The sequence below is a fragment of the Babylonia areolata genome, chromosome 33, assembly GCF_041734735.1.
Source record: "Babylonia areolata isolate BAREFJ2019XMU chromosome 33, ASM4173473v1, whole genome shotgun sequence".
In the NCBI taxonomy this organism is placed as follows: Eukaryota; Metazoa; Mollusca; class Gastropoda; order Neogastropoda; family Buccinidae; genus Babylonia; species Babylonia areolata.
In genome coordinates this window covers 18,604,551-18,626,674 of record NC_134908.1, presented here as the reverse complement: position 1 = coordinate 18,626,674, position 22,124 = coordinate 18,604,551, and the positions used below count along the sequence as shown (strand labels likewise).

General features: G+C 41.7%; 1 protein-coding gene across 1 annotated transcript in view; it reads left to right on the top strand.

The window, feature by feature from the left end:
• The window catches only part of LOC143277093 (UDP-glucuronosyltransferase 1A10-like), a 30,561-nt gene that overhangs the window by 1,027 nt on the left and 7,410 nt on the right, over positions 1–22,124 (top strand). The window contains exon 3 of the mRNA XM_076581831.1: positions 13,906–14,090. Within this exon, the coding sequence (XP_076437946.1) occupies positions 13,906–14,090 (185 nt within the window). The remainder of the gene's footprint in view (positions 1–13,905; positions 14,091–22,124) is intronic.

Here is a 22,124-nt window from a genome sequence, read left to right as displayed (position 1 = left end):
GTCGTCAGAATTGTGGTATTCTTTGTCAACATTCACCTCTTCAGTATAAGAGCCTTCCGCTTGCAATATTTTGATGATGGTAATTGGGGTGAAACGCTGTTAACGTCGATTCTTTCGCCGTTCGTATGGAGAGAGTTTTAAGTTTAAAATATAACTCAAGAGTTGAATGGCTGCTGTGTTTTACACTCAACATGACGGTCCTACACTATTTTCATTTTCCCACGCCGTGGGTTTGTCGGTAAAAGTACATCTTCAAGTTCTTCGTTTTAGGCGGCGGCATTTAGCTTGTCATTATCAGCACGGAACGCTGACATGCATTACAGGATCTTTAACGTGCGTATTTGATCTTCTGCGTGCGTAGTATACACACGCAAGGGGTTCGGGTACTTGCAGGTCTGGACACCTGCATTTAGAAAACACTCTTCCAGTCATACATTTATTTGCTTATTTATCATCATTGTTGTCTTATTTATCTATTTATCTATGATTATTATTAGTATTATTATTATTATTACTACCCCATTTTTTTATATATTATAATTATTTGTTTATTTACTTATTTATGTACGCTTATCTATTATTTATTCACCTTTTTTTTTCCAAGGCCTGACTAAGCGCGTTGGGTTGCGCTGCTGGTCAGGCATCTGCTTGGCAGATGTGGTGTAGCGTATATGGATTTGTCCGAACGCAGTGACGCCTCCTTGAGCTACTGAAACTGATACTGAAACTGAAACTTCCAATCGTTTGATGTCATACCCGTCCTGGTAATTTTTCCAAACCTATGAATGATAGATATAAAGCACATAGCCACGTTACACCATCAGCACTTGTCAATCTGTCAAAATGACGTTGTCAATAAAATTATCTCTTGATGTTTTCGATAAAAGAACCCTCTTTTTTTCATTTTGACAGCTGCTCCACCTGAAGACCTGGTGAGAAATCTTGTTTCTTCATGTTTTTGCTTTTGATGTGAAGATTTCATATCCAATTAACATAGCTGTGTCCGGTCGAAATAATTTGCAACGAAAATACAAATGAGAGAAAGAGAGAGGGTGGAAAGATAGAGATAGAAACAATCAGACAGATAGGCAGGCAGACAGAGAGAGAGAGAGAGAGAGAGAGAGAGGCAGACAGAGTATTCGTGAAGATGTAGAAAGAGGCATCATGATGATGTGAAGTCACTTCAGCTGGTATTTTAATCATCGATTGATTAGTTCAGAATGAGATTCCAGCCATTTACGGAGTTCAGTTTCATTAGCTTTCCTTCTCTTTTCAGCCAAAGTGTTGAGCGTGTACATGAAGGGATTGACAGCAGAGTTTAAGGGTAAAACAAATACAGCCAGGGCCACATTCACTTCTGCAGGAATGGCAGTTCCTGCTAATGCCAGCATCCCACACAAACCGATGGGAAACCAGCACATGAAATCTGTCACTGCAATCGTGATCAGTCGTCGTGCTATGGTCATGTCCTGTGATACTTTGGTAGAATTAGTTTTCAGAGCATTGTTTTGTATTGTACAATAAATGAATGCTTGACCAGCACTGATAAATATGAATAGAATAAAATTAAGGTAGATTAGAATACCAAGAGAATATATTCTTCCTTTGAAATCTTGCCTTCCAAAAGGCAACGGGATACAAGTACCTGTCTGGCTATAGAATTCCCAATGTGATGTAACTGGAAGTAATGGTATCAAGGCGACAAACCAACCAACCAGCCACGTACAGAGACAAGCCACTGCTGCTGATGCTCTGTCAAACCTCTTGGTGCTAAAAGGAAAGCGAAGGACAATAAAACGATCAATTGTAATAAGCCAGATACTAAAGGCTGATGCCTCACTGGATAACAGAGACAAAAAACCAGCTGTCTTGCAGGTTACGCTGCTTTTCCATGCATCATCATTGTGAAGATATTGTCCACGGAACCGTTCATCAGCCACTCCAATGATAGCAATATACACACCCATCAGAAAATCAGCCATGGTTAGGCTTATGACAAACACACTGAATCCACTTGAAGACGTCATACTCTTCACAAACATCCGAGCACAACAGCAGAAGACGTTACCTGTCAGAGACAGACAGGCGATCAGCCACAGAAACCCGCGGTACGTCCATGACTGCAACAGATCTTTACAGGAAGAAACTTCATCTTGTGGGGCAATGCAAGCTGAATCTCCATCATCGAAAGTGTCAGGAAGTATTTCATTGCAGCAAAGTCTATAATTTTGTGTGGATATAAAGCACAGTTTAGAAACAGCTTTAAATATGTCAGGTGGAAACTTTTTAACAGGGCTGCCATCCATGTAGAGCTCAGTTAACTGTGGTGTGAAACGAAATCCAGCTGAACTGATGGTGTGAATGGAAGTGAAGGTTAAATTCAGTTTCTGTATGTGGTGAAACAGTGAGAGGACTTTAGAGTCAAACACTGTCAGCATGGTGTGGGACAGATCCAGCACTGTGAGTGCACTGTGCTGGTTAACTGGTGAGAGACTAGCGTGGAGTGAGGTAAGGGGGTTGTTGGACAGGGAGAGTGCTTGGAGATTTTGTAACACAAATAGAGAAGTCAGGTTGACGCATTGCAGTTTGTTATTACTGAGATCAAGGAACCTCATGTTTACCAGGTGTGTTTCAGGAATGTGTGTGACAGAACAGTGTGCAAAAACCACACCAATAAGGTAGTTATTGTGACTCACATCAGCCAGTGTCATACCTGAACCTTCAGCATCCAGGAAGCGGAGCTGAGGGAAGAGAGCTGCAGAGAAAGGCCGAGGACACACAAATGAGTGACCTTGACACAGACAGTTCACGGGACATGCTATGCCACATCCTATTTCATCATCATTCATTGAGCAATGAGGCCAACCATCACACAAGTGGTCACTGTGTAAACACATTGTTGAAAGCCTGCACCGAAAAAGTCCTGGACATTTCAGTTGTTCACACCCCTCTTCATCCTCATGGTCAATACAGTCGTACATTCCATTGCACCGTGTGTAGACAGGTAGGCAGTTATTGACGTCACCAGGACAGCGATAGTGGCTGTCGGGACAGGACTCACTGATATTCATTGGAGTGGAGATGAAGTATCTGATGCCATCGAAGTTAACAAGAGCTGGAGGTGGACCTAACTGTTTTAAGGTGTCTGTGAGCTTAAATTCATCACACACCTCTTCATCCGAATCATCCAGACAGTGGGACACTCGATCACATACCCCGTCATAGGTCACACATTGACTGTTGGCACATCGAAATTCATCGATACAAACAGGGTGTTTACAAAAGGATTCATCACTCTTATCCTCACAATCATTGATGAAGTCACACACCAGAGTGTATGATATAGTGATATCATTTTCACACACAAAAATGTTATTAACAGAAAATTGACGATCTGGAGAGTCGGATGTGTTGATGTGTGACAACTGATCAAAAAAGGTGCAGGTTGTATTTTCTTCACCACACACTTTAAACAGGTTGGAGCCACACAGAAAAAAAGAATGAGTTAACTGGCCATCTGGGCATGCATGTTGCTGTCCCACAGACATAAAAGAACTTGTGTTGGTAAAAGAAATCCCTTGTGTGTGAAAAACATTCATCTCTATCTTGTTTTGTGTGATTTCACACATTGCCCCAAAATCATACGGATAAGGATTTGATATGTCTTTACAAGTTATGAGAAGGAAACAATCCAGTTCAAACTGGATGAGAACACAGATAAGTGAATGTTTTACATGGGGCGAATAACCAGCGAAACATAAAGAAACTGAGTTATGAATAACGGTTCTATCTTCGTGAGTCAAACAATGTTTATACATATTTGGAAAAGACAAGTCTCCAATGAACAAACCAACCCATTTTCCTGTCTCATAGAAATATTCTTCTGTTCTATTTTGAAGTATACTAATTATGTCAAAATCACACTTTGGCCATCCTAGCCGTCCTCCAGTTGATTTGCAGTAATCTTCAGCTCTCTCTATATAGCTCGCTTTCTCATTAGCATATCCAGACAGACTGTTAGCAATCTTATAACACCGGTCACAAATCAACATGGTTCCATTGGAATGGACATTACTGCTGGGACAGGAGCTTGTTTCATCCTGTCCGTCTTTGTATTTTGTTGTAAAATTACACGCTACATAAGCTTACGCATTTCTTAAAGTAAGAGTCCGCAACACACATGTATGGTTTAAGAGTCATTTGTACCCTCAAAGGAAATAATGAGCTTAACATTAAAACTTCTTCACAGTTTAAATCTTCACCAAAGGTTACAAGCAACACAAGCCATCTGTCTAATATTACCCATGTACTGAATCATCTGCAGTCTATTGCACTGGATTGCATTGCATTGCACTGAATTGGATTCTATTCTTTTGTTTTATGTCATGTGGTCATGTGGTTGTGTCATGTAAAGCCATGTTGTTTTTTTCCGATCTCCCAGGTCTACATATATGCAGACCTGATAGTGCCTGAACCCCCTTCATGTGTATACGCAAGCAGAAGAGCAAAAATGCACATTAAAGATCTTGTAATCCGTGTCAGCGTTTGGCGGGTTATGGAAACAAGAACACACCAAGCTTGCACACCCTCGAAAATGGAGTATGGCTACGTAAATATAGAAAACAGTAATACACGTTAGATGCTACCTGACTGTGTGTGTGTGAGCGTGACTAAAACCTGGTTAAAGAAATGAAACAGGAAACAATTTATGAACACCCAGTTGCAGCTGTCATTTGGTTCTACCCAGGTAGGCAGCCTGTTGTGCAAACGACTCCATGTTTGTAAAGCGCCTAGAGCTTTGGTCTCTGACTGAGAACAAGTTCTATGTAAGTATCCATGTCCATATCAAGTTCTGTCGTTGTGTCATTGTATTGTGTCATGTCGTGTCGTGTGTTGTGTTCTGTTATGTTGTATTAGAACGTGTCGTGTTGTGTTGTTTCACATTTGGTCTCAGCAGGCATCTCTGCATAAAGATTACGGTCCTGTATTGTATTCTGTTGGAGTGTAGTGTAGTGTACTGTTACCGTTTGTCACTACAGATTTACCTGTGTGAAATTAGGGCTGCTCTCCCCAAGGAGAGTGTGTCACTACAATGCAGCACTACCATTTTTTTCCTGTCTACAAGTGAATTTGTTTTCCTATCAAAGCGGAATATTCTATAGAATTTTGCCAGGATCAACCCATTTGTTGCTGTGGGTTCTTTTTAACGTGCTAACTGCATGTCAGACACAGGTCCTCGGTTTATCATCTGATCAAAATGACGAGTGCACTGACCACCACTCAAGGTGTACTGGAGGGGGTGGAATACTGGCAAGTGTGTGATTCTTCTTCTTCTTCTTCCACGTTCCCTGGCCACACTAGACTTTCAGTCCGGTCAGGACAACGAAGTCCACACTCCATCGCAGGGACCCCTGTCCCCACAGTTTCTCCTGGAGCTCCACCGGGCTGGGCCATGCCTGGTGTCTCAGAGCGTCGAAGGTGTGGCAGGACTGCAGGATATGGGAGGGGGGTCTTTGGGCCTGTGCCACAAGGGCATTGGTCAGTATTTGATATCTTCAGACGGTACAGATGGGAGAGGAGCTGACAGTGTCCTGTTCGCAGTCTGAAGATTGTGATCTGTGCTGCTCATGGATGCCGTCTTTTTCGTCTTTCAACCTGATGTCCAGACGTTGGAGCCATGCTTTCCTGAAGCTGTTTCTCAGTGTCATCTTTGCCTCGCTGTAGGACACTGGGTGGCTGGCTGCTCTGCTCTCAGATTCTGTTGACTCCTCAGTGGATGCTTCACCACTAGGCCACCACTCTATATTCCTGTGTAACTCCGAGGAGAGATGGGGTGGGGGCAGGATTTCTAATTGCAGTGTGGGGTTAATGCCAGATAGACAGCATCAAAGACAGTTGGAAAAATGACGAAGGAGGTGGAGGAGGAGGAACAGTGGAGGACTAACTCATTGGTTGATTAAATCTTTAAGAATTTGGTGATTAAAAGCCTTCTTTTTTTTCTTTATATATATATATATATATATATATATATATATATATATATACTATTCTGCACAGTAACAAAACAAAACATGAAAATAAAAGGAAAAAAAAAAAAGGCTGAGAATGTAACACTGGAATATTCCAATAACAATATAAATATGAAAAGAACAATTATTAAATTATAACATGAAGGAGAAAAAGAAGAAGAAGAAATGTATGAACTGACAGTGATTTTTAAGTTATTTTCTTCTCTCTTTTTTTCAATATCAAGTTCGATTTTCTGCACATTTTTGGCGAATGTCTTTGAAACAGTAATACATATTATCGTTGGGTGTGTTTGTATTTTTAGACTGGCATAGAAATGCTTGCAAGCAGTGTAGCGGGTGTGAAGTGCACGTGAAACACGTGACTGAAACAAACTGTGGTGAAAATACAGCAGTTCCAGACAGCACGATATTCCATTTTTAGAGCGCAGATGTGTCATTTCATTGGTGGAGTGTTTCAACTTCTGATTGGCGGCTGGAAGCTTGGAACATTGAGTCACTGTGATTGGATGCTGTGGTCCAAGTATGTTCCAAGGTTACAGCAGCACCATTCAGTGCACCTCTCTAAGGAAACTGCATGTCCTTCATTGAGGTAATATGCACACATTCAAATGAAAGTTTCGAAATCGTTATGCACACATTCAAATGAAAGTTATGAAATATTTAGCTACAACAAAATCTCCCCCTCGTTATCCGCACCGTATGAAATGAATTCAAATGAAAGTAAAGAAAAATTCAACTACTACAAAAGAAACCCTAATGAAACAGTACAAAACAAAGCAAAACCAACACAAAACTAACACACAATAAAGCAAGAATCAGGACTGTAAATAGTGGTTACCAAACAAATGTGTCATGTTTGGTAACGACAAGGAATGTGAGGTTGATGACCATTAGACTTGATCACACTTTGTGCAAATGTTTTCCAGTACAAAATGCAAAGTGACAATCCAGTGTTTGTATTTTCAGACAGCATCGAAAAAAAATTAATAAATATATATTAGGAGTAGGTATATAGGCGAAAATGAATATGTAGTGCATTGACTTTCAGTCTAAGTGATGTTTCTACAAGACGTTGATGTATGTCTAAACCATACCTAATATGGAGGGTCATTTGAGCATCATCAGATTCAAAAGATTCAAAAATTTTGATTTGATCATCACCCTTATCGAGCACTTCCAAACACCTCCTGGCATTAAAGAATGTTCTGAAAGGTACAGTTTTCTTCTTCTTTTTTTCATTCGTATCTATTTTTTTCTTTCTTTTTTTTCATCTTTTGGCTTATTTGTTTACTTATTCATATAGTTTTGTTAAATACCTCGTAGGAAATATATACTTCAGTTGTAAACTATGATATACGATGAAATAACATACACACTAAGATATAACATCGTGCTCTGTGAACTCAAAGATTTTTTTTTCTCTTTTGTTTTGAGTAATTATAACATTAACCTTTGCCCTAACAATAACTTAACAAATTCGTATCCGTCAACGGTGTTCTACTCTCCACACAAAAGCTTATGATCAGTGGGTTTTCTCTATTAACCCTTTCACTGCCAAACTGGCATTTTATGCAGCAGCTACGTAGAGGACCATGTCACTGAAGGGTGAACAGATCATGGGTCTGTTATCCATGAACCTACTGCTCTTTAATTTCGGTGGTAGGATAGGCCATATTTTCTACACATCACAGGGGGAATCCCCAGCTATTCTTAGACACCATGTTTTCTGTCTTTGTAACACAAGGGAATTTTGCACTCTAAATTGACTGGTGGTGAAAGGGTTAAGATCCGTCGTTCGTTCGTTTATTTATTTATAGTCTGTTCATCTAAGATGATGATATTAGACTGAAAATAAATGATATTATTATTATCATTTGGATTATTATCATTTCTATCATAATGATGATTGTTATTATTAATTAGAAATCGACATTTCTGTATATTCGAATGAAAAGGGGGGCAGTTGAGGTGGAGGGGAGGGGTGGGTGGGTCGGGGTGGGGGTAAGGGGGAGGGGACTAAGAAAGGAAGAGACAGACAGACAGACAGACAGACAGAGAGACAGAGAACAAAATGTGGAAAGGATAGAGTACAAAATCTAAAATGGAGAGGGTGAGTGTCAGCGATTGGAGAGAGACAAAACATAATATTGGAAGGGTGTGTGTGAGAGGCGGGACGGGGGAAGCGGGATTAGGGGGGGAAAAAATCAATAATCAAATATTGTATGCACTACTTCTGTTGATTATTATTTGAAAAGAGGTTCATGTGGGGACCTACAATAAACAACCAACTGGACTATTTAACACATGGCTAGCTAACTTTAATAAAGAACAGTTTGAAATATATAACTTTTTTCAAAAAATGTTAACGTTTGAAACTGGTAACACGTGTTCCGTAATTTCTGGAGGCAAGAAAGGTTTCATTACTAAACAGCGGGTTAAGATCCGTTCACCTTCAAAGCACAGAGTATTTCTAAGCACAGTATATCACTCCGATATGTTTAAATCCGTTCCTCCCTTCAGGAAATTACGTTGACTTTAAATAACGAAATGCTGTGTGTGTGTGTGTGTGTGTGTGTGTGTGTGTGTCTGTGTCTGTGTATGTCTGTGTGCGTGCGTGCGTGCGCGCGCGCGTGTGTCTCTGCATGTGTGTGCGCACGAATGTGTGTGTGTTTGTTAATAGATAATACATCATTCGTGTGATTTATATTAAGTTCAACATTGACACTTGATTTTGTGGAGATATAATAGGAAACGGAGAGTGTGTGTGTGAGAGAGAGAGAGAGAGAGAGAGAGAGAGAGAGAGAGAGAGGAGAACGATAAATCACATTACAGGTTTCAACATCATTGGTTTTCTGAGTTAGGGCTGGCATGACCACATTACACTCTGTTCATTGTTCTTTGTGTTTACTTTACAGTTGGTGTGATGTCATGTGAAGTTCTGCTTTGAGAGGCCAAGACATTTTATATAAGTCATAACCGTGCGCTGTGAAAACTATGTACCGAGTATTCCTTAAATCCCGGGCTTCGTAAAATGTGTTTTTTTTTCCCATTTTCGTGTGGTTGTGTGCTCTTGGAAAACGTCCTGAAAAGAGTTACGGAAACTGTTCGTGTTGTTCTTACCACCACAACAATCCTGAGAGAGGATGCGGTCTCACAGAAACAGTGTCAGTGTTGTAGTTTGGGATTACCGTGTTTTCCCTAAATTACCTTGCAGCCATGTGTGTCTGGACAAATTTTCTTGCCAATCAACATGTACTTAGAGACACATCCACTGCACTCACTCAGTACGGCCAGTCCTCTCTTCTCCTTTACACAGACCCCTCGGATGTCCAGTGGGTGTCTGAATGACCCAACCTTTAGCTTCCGTCGTCAGAATTGTGGTATTCTTTGTCAACATTCACCTCTTCAGTATAAGAGCCTTCCACTTGCAATATTTTGATGATGGTAATTGGGGTGAAATGCTGTTAACGTCGTCTCTTTCGCCGTTCGTATGGAGAGAGTTAAATCCCGGGCTTCGTAAAATGTGTTTTCCCCATTTTCGTGTGGTTATGTGCTCTTGGAAAACGTCTTGAAAAGAGTTACGGAAACTGTTCGTGTTGTTCTTACCACGGCAACAATCCTGAGAGAGGATGCGGTCTCACAGAAACAGTGTCAGTGTTGTAGTTTGGGATTTCTTCTTCTAACCCATCGCTCATAACGATACTTCATGTTCCAGTGTTGACAGGAGTTTGTTTCAAATCTTTGTTGGTGTGATTCGCACAGCAGAGATTCAGTTGCCGGTTGGTATTACCGTGTTTTCCCTAAATTACCTTGCAGCCATGTGTGTCTGGACAAATTTCCTTACCAATCAACATGTACTTAGAGACACATCCACTGCACTCACTCAGTACGGCCAGTCCTCTCTTCTCCTTTATACAGACCCCTCGGATGTCCAGTGGGTGTCTGAATGACCCAACCTTTAGCTTCCGTCGTCAGAATTGTGGTATTCTTTGTCAACATTCACCTCTTCAGTATAAGAGCCTTCCACTTGCAATATTTTGATGATGGTAATTGGGGTGAAATGCTGTTAACGTCGTCTCTTTCGCCGTTCGTATGGAGAGAGTTAAATCCCGGGCTTCGTAAAATGTGTTTTCCCCATTTTCGTGTGGTTATGTGCTCTTGGAAAACGTCCTGAAAAGAGTTACGGAAACTGATCGTGTTGTTCTTACCACCGCAACAATCCTGAGAGAGGATGCGGTCTCACAGAAACAGTGTCAGTGTTGTAGTTTGGGATTTCTTCTTCTAACCCATCGCTCATAACGATACTTCATGTTCCAGTGTTGACAGGAGTTTGTTTCGAATCTTTGTTGGTGTGATTCGCACAGCTGAGATTCAGTTGCCGGTTGGTATTACCGTGTTTTCCCTAAATTACCTTGCAGCCATGTGTGTCTGGACAAATTTTCTTACCAATCAACATGTACTTAGAGACACATCCACTGCATCCCTGTCAGGTTTTACTCTTGGACAATTTTTCCTTCATGTACTGTGAACGACAGAGGGAGGTGTCTGAGATGGAAGCCGACAGGGTTGTTGTTTTTTCTTCTTTTTAATTAAAAAAAAATGTAACAGAACAACAAAATAAAGGCACACAAATAGTAAAAGCTGAAAGCGTGATTGAAACAGGCAAATACCCCCGAAAACGGAGTATGGTTGCCTACATGGCGGGGTTAAAACGGCTATACACGTTAACCCCCACTCGTGCACATTTGAGTGAACGTGGGAGTTGCAGCCCACGAACGAAGAAGAAGAAGAAGAGCAAGAAACAGGCAAATACAAATACAGGAACCACAACAGCCTCAAGCCAAATATCAGTATATGAAAACACAGCCACGAACAGGTTTGATGACGGGTGCAGTGGTCAAATGGTCACAGCACTGGGTTCTCGCCCGAGTGTCCTGAGTTCGATCCTCGTCGCACCAGATGGGTCAAGGATGGAGATTTTTCCCATCTCCCAGGTCAACAAATGAGCAGACCTGCTAGTGCCTGAACCCCCTTTGTATGTATACACTCACAGAAAATGAAACACGCACGTTAAAGATCCTGTAATCCATGTCAGCGTTCGGTGGGTTATGGTAACAAGAACATACCTAGCATGCACAACCCTGAAAACGGTGTATGGCTGCCTACAATGCGAGGTAAGTAAACGAAATGGTCAGAACGCGTAAAATGTTACGTGTGTGTGTAGCCGAAAGACAGGGGGAGGATTGGCCGTCCTGAAAGAGTTAACTCACTCAGTACGGCCAGTCCTCTCTTCTCCTCTACACAGACACCTCGGATGTCTAGTGGGTGTCTGAATGACCCAACCTTTAGTTTCCGTCGTCAGAATTGTGGTATTCTTTGTCAACATTCACCTCTTCAGTATAAGAGCCTTCCGCTTGCAATATTTTGATGATGGTAATTGGGGTGAAACGCTGTTAACGTCGTCTCTTTCGCCGTTCGTATGGAAAGAGTTAACTCGCGAGCTTGGACTGAGACATTGATCACAGTGTGTGACTGTGGCAGGTCCCTGGATTCACTTTGACAGTGAAACCAGGACTGGTGCATCACACATTGAGTCATAACAAGCAGTTCGCCGGTGCTTGGAGAAAGCGAACACTGAACAAACAGACTAACACTTCAGGTCTAATCCGCACCAACAACAAAAAAATGGCTACCGGTTTGACAACGTTATTCTTCTCCATCTTCTTCTTCCTCGTTCGTGGGCTTCAACTCCCACGTTCACTCGCATGCACACGAGTGGCCTTTAACTCTCTCCATACGAACGGCGAAAGAGACGACGCTAACAGCGTTTCACCCCAGTTACCATCATCAAAATATTGCAAGCGGAAGGCTCTTATACTGAAGAGGTGAATGTTGACAAAGAATACCACAATTCTGACGACGGAAGCTAAAGGTTGGGTCATTCAGACACCCACTGGACATCCGAGGGGTCTGTGTAGAGGAGAAGAGAGGACTAGCCGTACTGAGTGAGTTAACGTGTATGACCGTTTTGTTTATTAACCCTGCCATGTAGGCAGCCATACACCATTTTCGGGGGGGCGGGGGGGGGGGGTGTACTGGGTATGTTCTTGTTTCCATAACCCAGCGAACGCTGACATGGATTACAGGATCTTTTAATGTGCGTATTTGATATTCTGCTTGTGTATACACACGAAGGGGGTTCGGGCACTTGCAGGTCTGCACGTAAATTGACCTGGGAGATCGGAAAATTGTGCCAACAACGTCAAAACCCTAGCATCAACTGGTCAGGTATCCCTCCTCCATGAAGAGTGGAAGTGATTCAGACATCACGCTGAGTTTGTGTTCCAAATTCTCTCCGTTGTCTTGGACTCGGGCCAGCATCCCATCGTGTAGTTGCCGTATGATGGTGATGAACTTTCTGGGACATCCGTACTTCGCCATGATTCTCCAAAGGCCATCTCTGCTAACAGTATCGAAGGCCTTGATCAGATCGAGATAGGTGGAGTAAAGGTTGGCGTTCTGTTCCTGACACTTCTCCTGGAGCTGCCTGGCAGTAAACACTATGTCGATAGTCCCGCGTTCTTTCCGGAAGCCACACTGGCTCTCTGGTAGGAGACCTTGCTCAAGGTGCGCTATGAGACGGTTGAGTAGCACTCTGGCCAGAGTCTTGCCTGCGACGGACAGCAGGGATATTCCACGATGGTTGTCACAGGCCTGACGATTTCCTTTGCGCTTGTACAGGTGTATGATGGAAGCGTCTTTGAAGTCCTGTGGAACTGCCTCATGCTGCCAGATGAGCTGGAACAGCTGATGAAGCTTCTCAGTCAGCGCCATACCACCTTTTTTGTAGACCTCAGCTGGAATGGAGTCTGAGCCAGGGGCTTTGCCACTGGATAGCAGACGGATAGCTTTCTGGGTTTCCTCCAATGTTGGAATGGCATCCAACGACTCACTGACTGGCGGTATGAGTTAACTAGTACCTGGAGTAGTATGAGTTAATTCATGGAACGTCAGCTAGGAGGATTAAAAGAAACTGGACACTTTTGTTTTGGAATTCAACAACACACCCACAGCCACAAAGAACACTGTAATGGCATGATACATCTGGCAACCACAAGTCATACACCATCAAAACACAGACGACCACTCTCCATCGAAACCAGTGCCACCTCAGAGCTGCCCCTAGCTCGAAAGATGTCCCTACCAAAAACCCCACCGCCTCCCAGGGGCCCTATTCCAGACAAAAATCATTTTGCCTGAAGGCAAGTTACCCTTGACAGGGCAGGGACCCGTGGTTACAGTTTGCCTTGAAGGCTATGTTATCTTCATATTCAAGACACACACAAAGTGCACTCAGGCAGCTAACCTGTGGTCTTAAAAAAAAAATCCCGGGGATTCCCTTCTGCACATGCTCTTTTACTTCTCATCGGCCCACAGTGTGAAAAACCGCTTCAGTGGCAAAGCATTGATTAAAGTCAGCAACTTGTCAAATCTAGGGGCCACTTTCAGATTTTGACACATCGTCCTCCCAACTTTATAGCTAATTGCAAAATTGAACTAAAACAAAGGAGTCTGGATTCAAATAATCCTCTGCAATGAACAAATTTCGACGATCTGCAAACTTCGGGCATTCCAAATCTATTGCCTGCAAGTGTACTCACTTCACAGCTATATACGTAATTCATGTGGAATATAATGACATCTGCCAGTCACAATACGTCAATTTTGACTGCCATGCGAACAAAGGATAAAATCAAACTATCAGAGGCCGTGTTCAAGACACAGTCTCTCCGCAAAACGCTTGTTCTCCCTTAAAATAACCACCGCAACAAAAGGAATAGCCATATTTACCTCTGTGGACTGTCGCCCTTGGCAGATAGTAAGGCGTCACTGGCCAAGGGGAAGCAGCTGCTCTCAGACAATGCTGCCCATGACAGTCCAGAAGGATGGCCCTCCCCAGTCTCCAAGGCCGCAGAATGGAAACCGTTACACAATAAACTGACTGTGTGCTTACGTTCAACACATCTGTGGCTTTGTGGCTTTGTTCCTAAAATATTTCAGGTGAGATCGGTTTTAATGTGCTTGTCTGAAGGTGGTCAACATGTGGAATGACCTCCCATCCATAAAGAGCTTCAAAGGCAGGCTCGACGCTCATTGGACAGATTTGGCGAGTCTCTACACTCCAACTTGTCAGTCTTGATTATTTAGTATTTGCCACACGTACCAGTGCCACGCATGCCACTTAAAATGTACGAGAAATTGGAAAGATGAACTGGCCCATCACTGGGCCTCAAACAGCTACAACGTCAAGGTCAAGGTCAAGGTCGAGATGAGACCTATTTTAATCTACTTGTTTCATGCAGAGGAGATCTGTTTTGATCTGCTTGTTTCAAGAAGATGAGATTTATCTTTTGAAATATTTGTTTCCAGAGGATAATTATTTTAATCTGTTTCTTTCAAGCAGAGGAGATCTATTTTAATCTGCTCGTTTGAAGGAGAGATCTATTTCAGTCACCTTCTTTCAAGCAGAGTAGATCTATTTTCAACAACTTATTTCAAGAAGAGGATATGTATTTAAAACTACTTGCTTCAAGCTACACGTGACCCAGAATGGCTTTTCATTGTCGGAATATGTGAAAACAAATGCTTGTCTTCAAAAACTGTGAATGTTTCTCTCAAAATTCTTCTTCTTCTTCTGCGTTCATGGGCAGCAACTCCCACGTTCACTCGTATGTACACGAGTGGGCCTTTATGTGTGTGACCGTTTTTACCCCCGCCATGTAGGCAGCCATACTCCACTTTCGGGGGTTTCTCTCAAAATAATGAAGGGAGTTGGCCTCTGTTTAAACAAACACACACACACACACACACACACACACACACACACACACACACACACACACACACACACACACACACAAAACAAACAAACAAACAAACAAACCCCCAAAACCCCAAAAAACAAACAAACGGTTTTTGGTGGGATGACGAGTATTTTTCTCCTAATCTGAGTAAGATTTGCAGTTCACAGACAAAGTATATTCTCTCTCTCACACTCACACACACACACACACACACACACACACACACACACACATATATATATATATATATATGATAATCAACTCAACATGTGTTTTAAATAGTTCAGAGTTTAATGTGGAGCCCAACTGGCTCTTTGTTGTGATTCTGCTGATTGACTAGTTAGTTTATTTTATTTCGTTTATATTCTTTTTCTATAATACTAATTGAGTAGAGAGGAACAGGGAAAGCAGTGATGATTTAAGGCATGGGTGGTGCAGGGAAGATGATGGATTTTCGTCTAAAGTTAAACATCACTGGCATCAGACAAGTCTGACATCACTATATATGGTCCAGAAACATCATTGGCATCAGACAAGTCTGACATCACTATATATGGTCCAGAAACTAACCACACGCTTCAACGGACAGAATGTCAGCTTCAAGTCTTACCACCAAAGCGGGCAGTGTACATGTCTTTTCCATGTGGATATCGGTGCTGTGTGGATTGACAAACTGCCACATGTGTGATTATGAGAGCTTGGATACCCCCACTGGTCCGCTCACCATATGTGACGTGTGTCCAGGTATTGACTACATTACTAAAAACATGAAGTTGTTGCGCGAGGATACTCAAGATTGTAAGAACAAATTTACACCATACAATCAAACAGCTGTGTTTGGAATTTGTGGTCATTTCAACACCTACTGTGACCTGCATGTTGAAGAGCCACACGGTATGTTAATTCGTGCTGAGGTTAAGAGACTAGAGCCCTGGTGTGATTCTTCTAAGGACCGGGAATTTGCAATACAAAATTGTGGATGGTCATTGGTATGCGATGCCCATATCTTTGAGCAAATGTTCTTTGAATCAAACAGCATGGTGATAAGAAATGTCAATAGGCCTTTGGTAGAACTCTCATTGGAAACGATTAACACTCACCAGTTTATTGTTCAATATATATATCAATATGATGGATATGTAATAACACCATTCTCATGTTTGCGACCAGTTACACAAGTTGAATTTACATATAGTATAGAATGGAGAGTACCTTCTGATTGGATTATGATGAGCCTTCAACAGATACACGAGTATAAGATGTGTTCGGATTTTGATAATTTCTTCTGGATTCAATTGTATTTAAAACCAAATGCAGCTAAGCAGAGTTATGAAATTGTGTGCACTTCTGAATGGCCTTTAGTTAAAATTATTCACACATCATACATGAAATTAGAGCTTAAATATAGACTTTCTGTACATTCTGGTCTGAAATTATTCGTGTCTGAGTTATATGAAATCTACAAGCCAGAACAGCTGACAAATGGCCTTTTTAACTGTTCTGCAAATTACTACTATATCCACCAACATCTGGACTGTAATCTGGTGACAGAGTGTGAAGATGGAAGGGACGAAACAGAACACTGTCCCTTCAGCAGTCCTGACTGCCGGGGATTGGTGGCTTCACGAAACAAGTGTTTTAAATTAGTCCTCATGGATGCGTGGACTTACTCTGGATTGACCCATTATGAGTGTCTTGAAATAGGTGCAGAATTAGCGTCAGTGAAAAACAAAAAGGAACAGAAGAATTTTCAGTATCTCTTTAAACACTTTTATCAATTTAAAGTACCTGTGGGTTTTAGGTGTGGTTGGACGAATGTGCCATATCTGTATAGCAAGTTTTGTAAATGGTCTGACAACAGTTTATTGTACAGGATGACTCATTTCACTTTAAAAACTCCGTACCTACCCTCCAGGCTTACAACAATGGGTGTTCTTGAGAACATGATATTATCTTATCGCATGAGCTTTTTCGACCTTAAAGTGTTGTTAATTGTCTGTGAATTGACAATACTATCACAAGACGACCTTTACTCACAGGTACCAATGGCTTATCTAACTTCACCAAAAGCTGTCTTTACATATACAACACAATCCTTGTCAGTTTGCTCAGACAATCACATGACACATGTCTTTTTGTCACTACATTCCGGGAGGCTTTATATGAAAACACCGTACATACCACCATTTTGCACATCCATGAACATGACTGATGCAGAGCATACTGACGTGTTTGTACTTGGAAGGAAAATGACACACACGTACACCATGTTTAGATGTGATGATGGTATCACAACTGTGCATCACACTATGGTGTGTGACTTCAGACAGGACTGTCCAGATAATGGTGATGAGTCATTTTGTGAACACTTTTTTTGCATTGGTTTTCTGTGTTCTAACAATCAATGCGTATCACTCAGTCAACGTTGCAACCAATACTCAGATTGTGTGGACGACTCTGATGAGGTTGGGTGTCCTGATAACAACAGCTACATAGCTGATACCAAAGAGAAAAACATGAAGTATCAGTCTTACGTGAATCTGGATGGGACAGGTTACTTCACTGAACAGGTGATGACAGCTGACGTCTCTTGTCCTCACAGTCATTATCGCTGCACAGCTGAGTGGTTGTATTGTCTGCCTGTCTACACCCGGTGTAATGGATTTTCTGACTGTGTGTACGGAGAAGACGAACAAGACTGTGAGACAGCAACGTGTCCTGGTTTCTACCGGTGTCGAGGTTCCAGAGTTTGTGTGCATGGAGATCATCTGTGTGATGGCTGGGGTCAGTGTCCACAGCGGGATGATGAACTGTTGTGTGACAGGACCTGTCCTGAAGGTTGTCTGTGTCAAGGTCATGTTTTCCTGTGTAGCAAACCATTTCCTCCAGACCAATATCTTCAGTTACGATACGTGGACGCAACAGGTTCAAACATGTCACTGGACTATTTCAATGAAAACACATATCTTGTTCATTTGACGCTATCGCAGTGTTCCCTCCACAATGTTTCTCTCATTAAAATGACAAATCTAAGATACTTTGATGTTACAAACAATTACCTAAGAACACTCAATATCACCTTTCTTCATGAGCTGCCAAATTTAAGAGTTCTACACTTACATGACAACCCTCTTGGCACACTGAATCGTGAAACAAGGAAGCACATTCATTATGCATTGACACAAATAGATGTATCGAAAACTTACCTCAATTTTCTCAACAATAATTTATCCATGTATTTCCCTTACCTGCAATTTTTGAATATGTCATTGTGTCCTGTTGAAGGTATTGGACGGGTTGGTTTTAAAAATATGCCATACCTCAAAAAGCTGGATATTGCAGGTATTAGAGTTAAAGACTTCCCTTTAGATCTTTTTTCAAGATGTGATCAATTAGATTACATCTTTTCATCCAACTACAGATTTTGCTGTATGGATTTATTTCCCAAGCATTCTGGTAAAATTAACTGTTTGGCACCACACACCGTGCTCCCTTCCTGTTCAGCACTCCTACCGACTGAATTGTACAGGATTTTCTTTTGGCTGATTGGCGTTTCTGCCATGATGGGCAATTTGGTGTGTATGATCACTTCACCTGCTGTGAAAAAAATGACTGGAAGCAGTTCCATTAGGGCTTTTGCCCAATTGCAGTTTGCTGACATGTGTATGGGAAGTCACATCAGCATTATCGTGACAGCCGACAATATATTTCACGGAAAATACATCCACGTTGAAAAAGCTTGGACGAATAATATAAGCTGCAAACTGGCTGGATTTCTTTTCTTTCTGTCCAGTACAGTGTCAGAATTGATGATATGGTTAATCACTTTGTATCACACCACTGTACTTTGTTTCCCTAAAGATGGAAGGAGATTCAGTAAATGTTTCCCGGCAACAGGCTGTGTGTGGATTGTTGGGATTCTGTTGGCAATGATTTCATTTCTTCCTGGACTATCCCACTGGGGCCTCCAGGGTCAGTCTGGTCTCTGTCGTCTGGTTTCATTTGATCGTTATCATTCTAGACATAACTTCAGATGGTTCAACGTTATTGTGGCAGTCAACTTTATTTTGTGTGTGATGATTATAGCTGGTCAAGCTGTTATCTTCAGGCGAACACCAAAGTACAGAATAACCCTCAGTCCCTCACAGAGACCAGTCTATTCTTCAGTGCACGTGATGGGAAAAGTGGCTGTCACAGATGCTGTTTGCTGGCTGGCATTCGGACTGGTGACGATGATGAGTTCACATGATGTTGCTGGTTTCGATACAGTCTATGGCACCATGGTTGTGTTCGTGTTACCTTTCAACTCTGCTCTCAACCCACTTCTCTACATGTGGGCCGTGAACACACAATGGCGACGTCAGCAACAAGAAGAGAAGTTAATCCAGGTGTTAAAAGCTCGGCTTGTGCAGACAGTAAATAAAAAATGATTCATGCAAATAGACTCATGCGTGAGTATCAAGACAGAGACAGAGAGAAACACTCATTGCATCTTCTTTTGGTGTCTGTAATCCATTAATAGGTGTATTTCAATACCAGTTTGATTCATGTGTGTAATATAATATCGACACGAGAAGAAGGAGGAAGAGAGGGGGAGAGGGGGAAGGGGGGGAGGGGCGATGGGGGGAAGGGGGGGACGAAGGGGGGGGGGGGAGAAGGAGAGAAAGAGGAGTTCCAGTTTCTCAAGGAGGTGTCACTGCGTTCGGACAAATCCATACATGCCACACCACATCTGCTAGGCAGATGCCTGGCCAGCAGCATAACCCAACGCGCTTAGTCAGGCCTTAAGTGCATGCATACATATTTGTGTATACCTACCTATTAGCGCGGATTTCTTCTGCAGAATTTTGCCAAAGTACAACTCTTTTGTTGCTATGGGTTCTTATTCGGTGCGCTAAGTAAGTGTGTGCTGCACACAGGACCTCGATTTATCGTCTCAACCGAACGACTAGACGCTCAGTTTGTTTTCCAGTCAACCTTGGGAGAAAGAGCGAGAGCGGGAATCGAACCCAGTCCCTCACGGACTCTGTACTGGCAGATGAACGTCTTAACCAGGAGGTGGAGGAGGAGGAGAAGGAGGGGGAGGAAAAGGAGAAGAGGAAGAAGAACCCTGAAACACGAGATATGGATATGGCAGCAAAGATCAGAGGCCAGCCCAAGATGTTGCACAACTTCAACCAACTTGACTCACTATCTTCTATTTCTGCTGAGGGCTTTGTGCAGCTGAACTTTAACCCCTTAACTGCTGCTGTTGAGGACGCTCCACAGTGTTGGGCTGACTGTTGCCTGACTGGAAAAAAAACCCCACAAAACAACAACAACAACAACAAAAAACAAACAAACAAACAAAAATACACGAGAGGCAAGGCCTTCAAGACTCACTTGTGATATATACTAAATTGAACAAAGGAATCATGAAGGAGAAGCAGTCATCCTGTCAAGAAGCGTTGTTAGACGTCACTAATCTTTGACGTACAAAGTATGACGAGTTTTTTTCCATGACCTAATTCTGAATCACATAACATTGTGTACAATCTGCTATTTCCCGAAAAAATACAACTTGGGAGAATATGCACTGTGAAAGGTCTTCACACTGAGTGTGACACACAAAAGTCTTTCTGTTTTAGATGAGAAAGATCAGTTTAAAAACAAATCAATGCTCATGCTTCAAAACATGATTAATCTCCTCTTCAATTAGCTGCCCCAAAGAGATTTATTCATCAATGTAACTTTCAGACTAACCGGAAGAAGATTCTATTTGAACAAAAATTAACAAAAGTGACTGCTGTTGATCATTGTTTCAGTATATCAAATCAAAGTTTCAAGTTTTATGAATAGAAAAAAAAATGTAACAGTAAATCTATTGTGCAAATAATTTGGCTTTTTTTTTTGTTTTTGTTTTTTGTGTGCCCATCCTAAAGATGCATTGTCATGAAAAACAGTATGAGTGGAAAAAAAAGAAGTTTTTACTATTATTTCCCATTAGTGTGCTAAGTTTTATGTTAAACGTTAAAGTGTTTTCAGAGACAATGACATGTTAAAGTTTTACCACACAAACAACCTACACAGAGAGAGACAACCGTAGCTGGGTTTTAACATAGACTCACTTTGTTTATACAAGTGAGACAAACATTGAGGTTTCAAGTCAGGGCGTGAGTCACCATTCTGTATCTGGAGTCATCTCTCTTGGATTCTTGCATTCCTTGTGTTCATCAAACTTTATTACACAATACGAAAAGCAGTTCTTGCACTCTGGATTAATTGATGCCATACTGATCTGTGTTCAGCAGTCAATAGGTTAAAGAGTACTCTGAGGGGAACAAATATATATTGGTGAAATATAATGGCGGATGTCATGATCCAGTAATGTATGGTGACAAATACAAGCGGGGAACGGAAAAGACAACAGAAGTATTGATTGCAGTTTTTACAAGGGTTGCTCTAAAAGTTCTTCAAGTAGACTGGCTGTCAGAAACTTTCTTTTGTTGTTCTGAAACATTGGCATTCGCGATACTGGTTTGATTTATTAATAAGAGAGGTTTTGTTGGCTTCTCTTTGTGTGGGGCACTGTGTTGTAATTATTTGTTGAGAGAAGAGCCTAAGGAAGAAGAAAGAGATTCAACATGAAACATATGAAATTGTTGGTAATGAGTTATAGTCCAGCCAGCTACACGGGGCCATATAAGGACTGCCCAACTCAATCAAAATTCAACTGCATTCAACAGAAAACCCTGTCACTGTGAGATTTTTTTTTTTCAAAGAAGAAAAAACCTGCACAACATTGTTCATGACGTATTATCTCAACCATTACGCTCAAGTGAAATAAGACTTGTCCATGCTGAGGACGTCATGTCAGCCTTTCCGCCGCTTCATTTATCATCCCCAGATCACAAAAAATCATAAAGAAATGATGGGGAAAAAATACTTCAAAGCCGCATAAAAAATACAAAAGGACATATGGACAGCTATTGACCATCCCAGTGTTTACAATCTCACTCCCTAATCGCCAGAGCAGAGCACAGACAGTATATCACAGACAGCAGAAAAGAGTAATATATATTATTTAAAAAATAAAAATAAAAAAATGAAAGAAATTAAAAGTGTCAAAGAAAGGGGGATGGACTGGGAAGGTAGAAAAAGGAGACAACGGTGAAAGAAGAGAAAAAAAAATGGCAGAAATAGAGCAACAGAAAAGAGGAAATTACCAGCACAGAATTTCCAGAACGCGGGG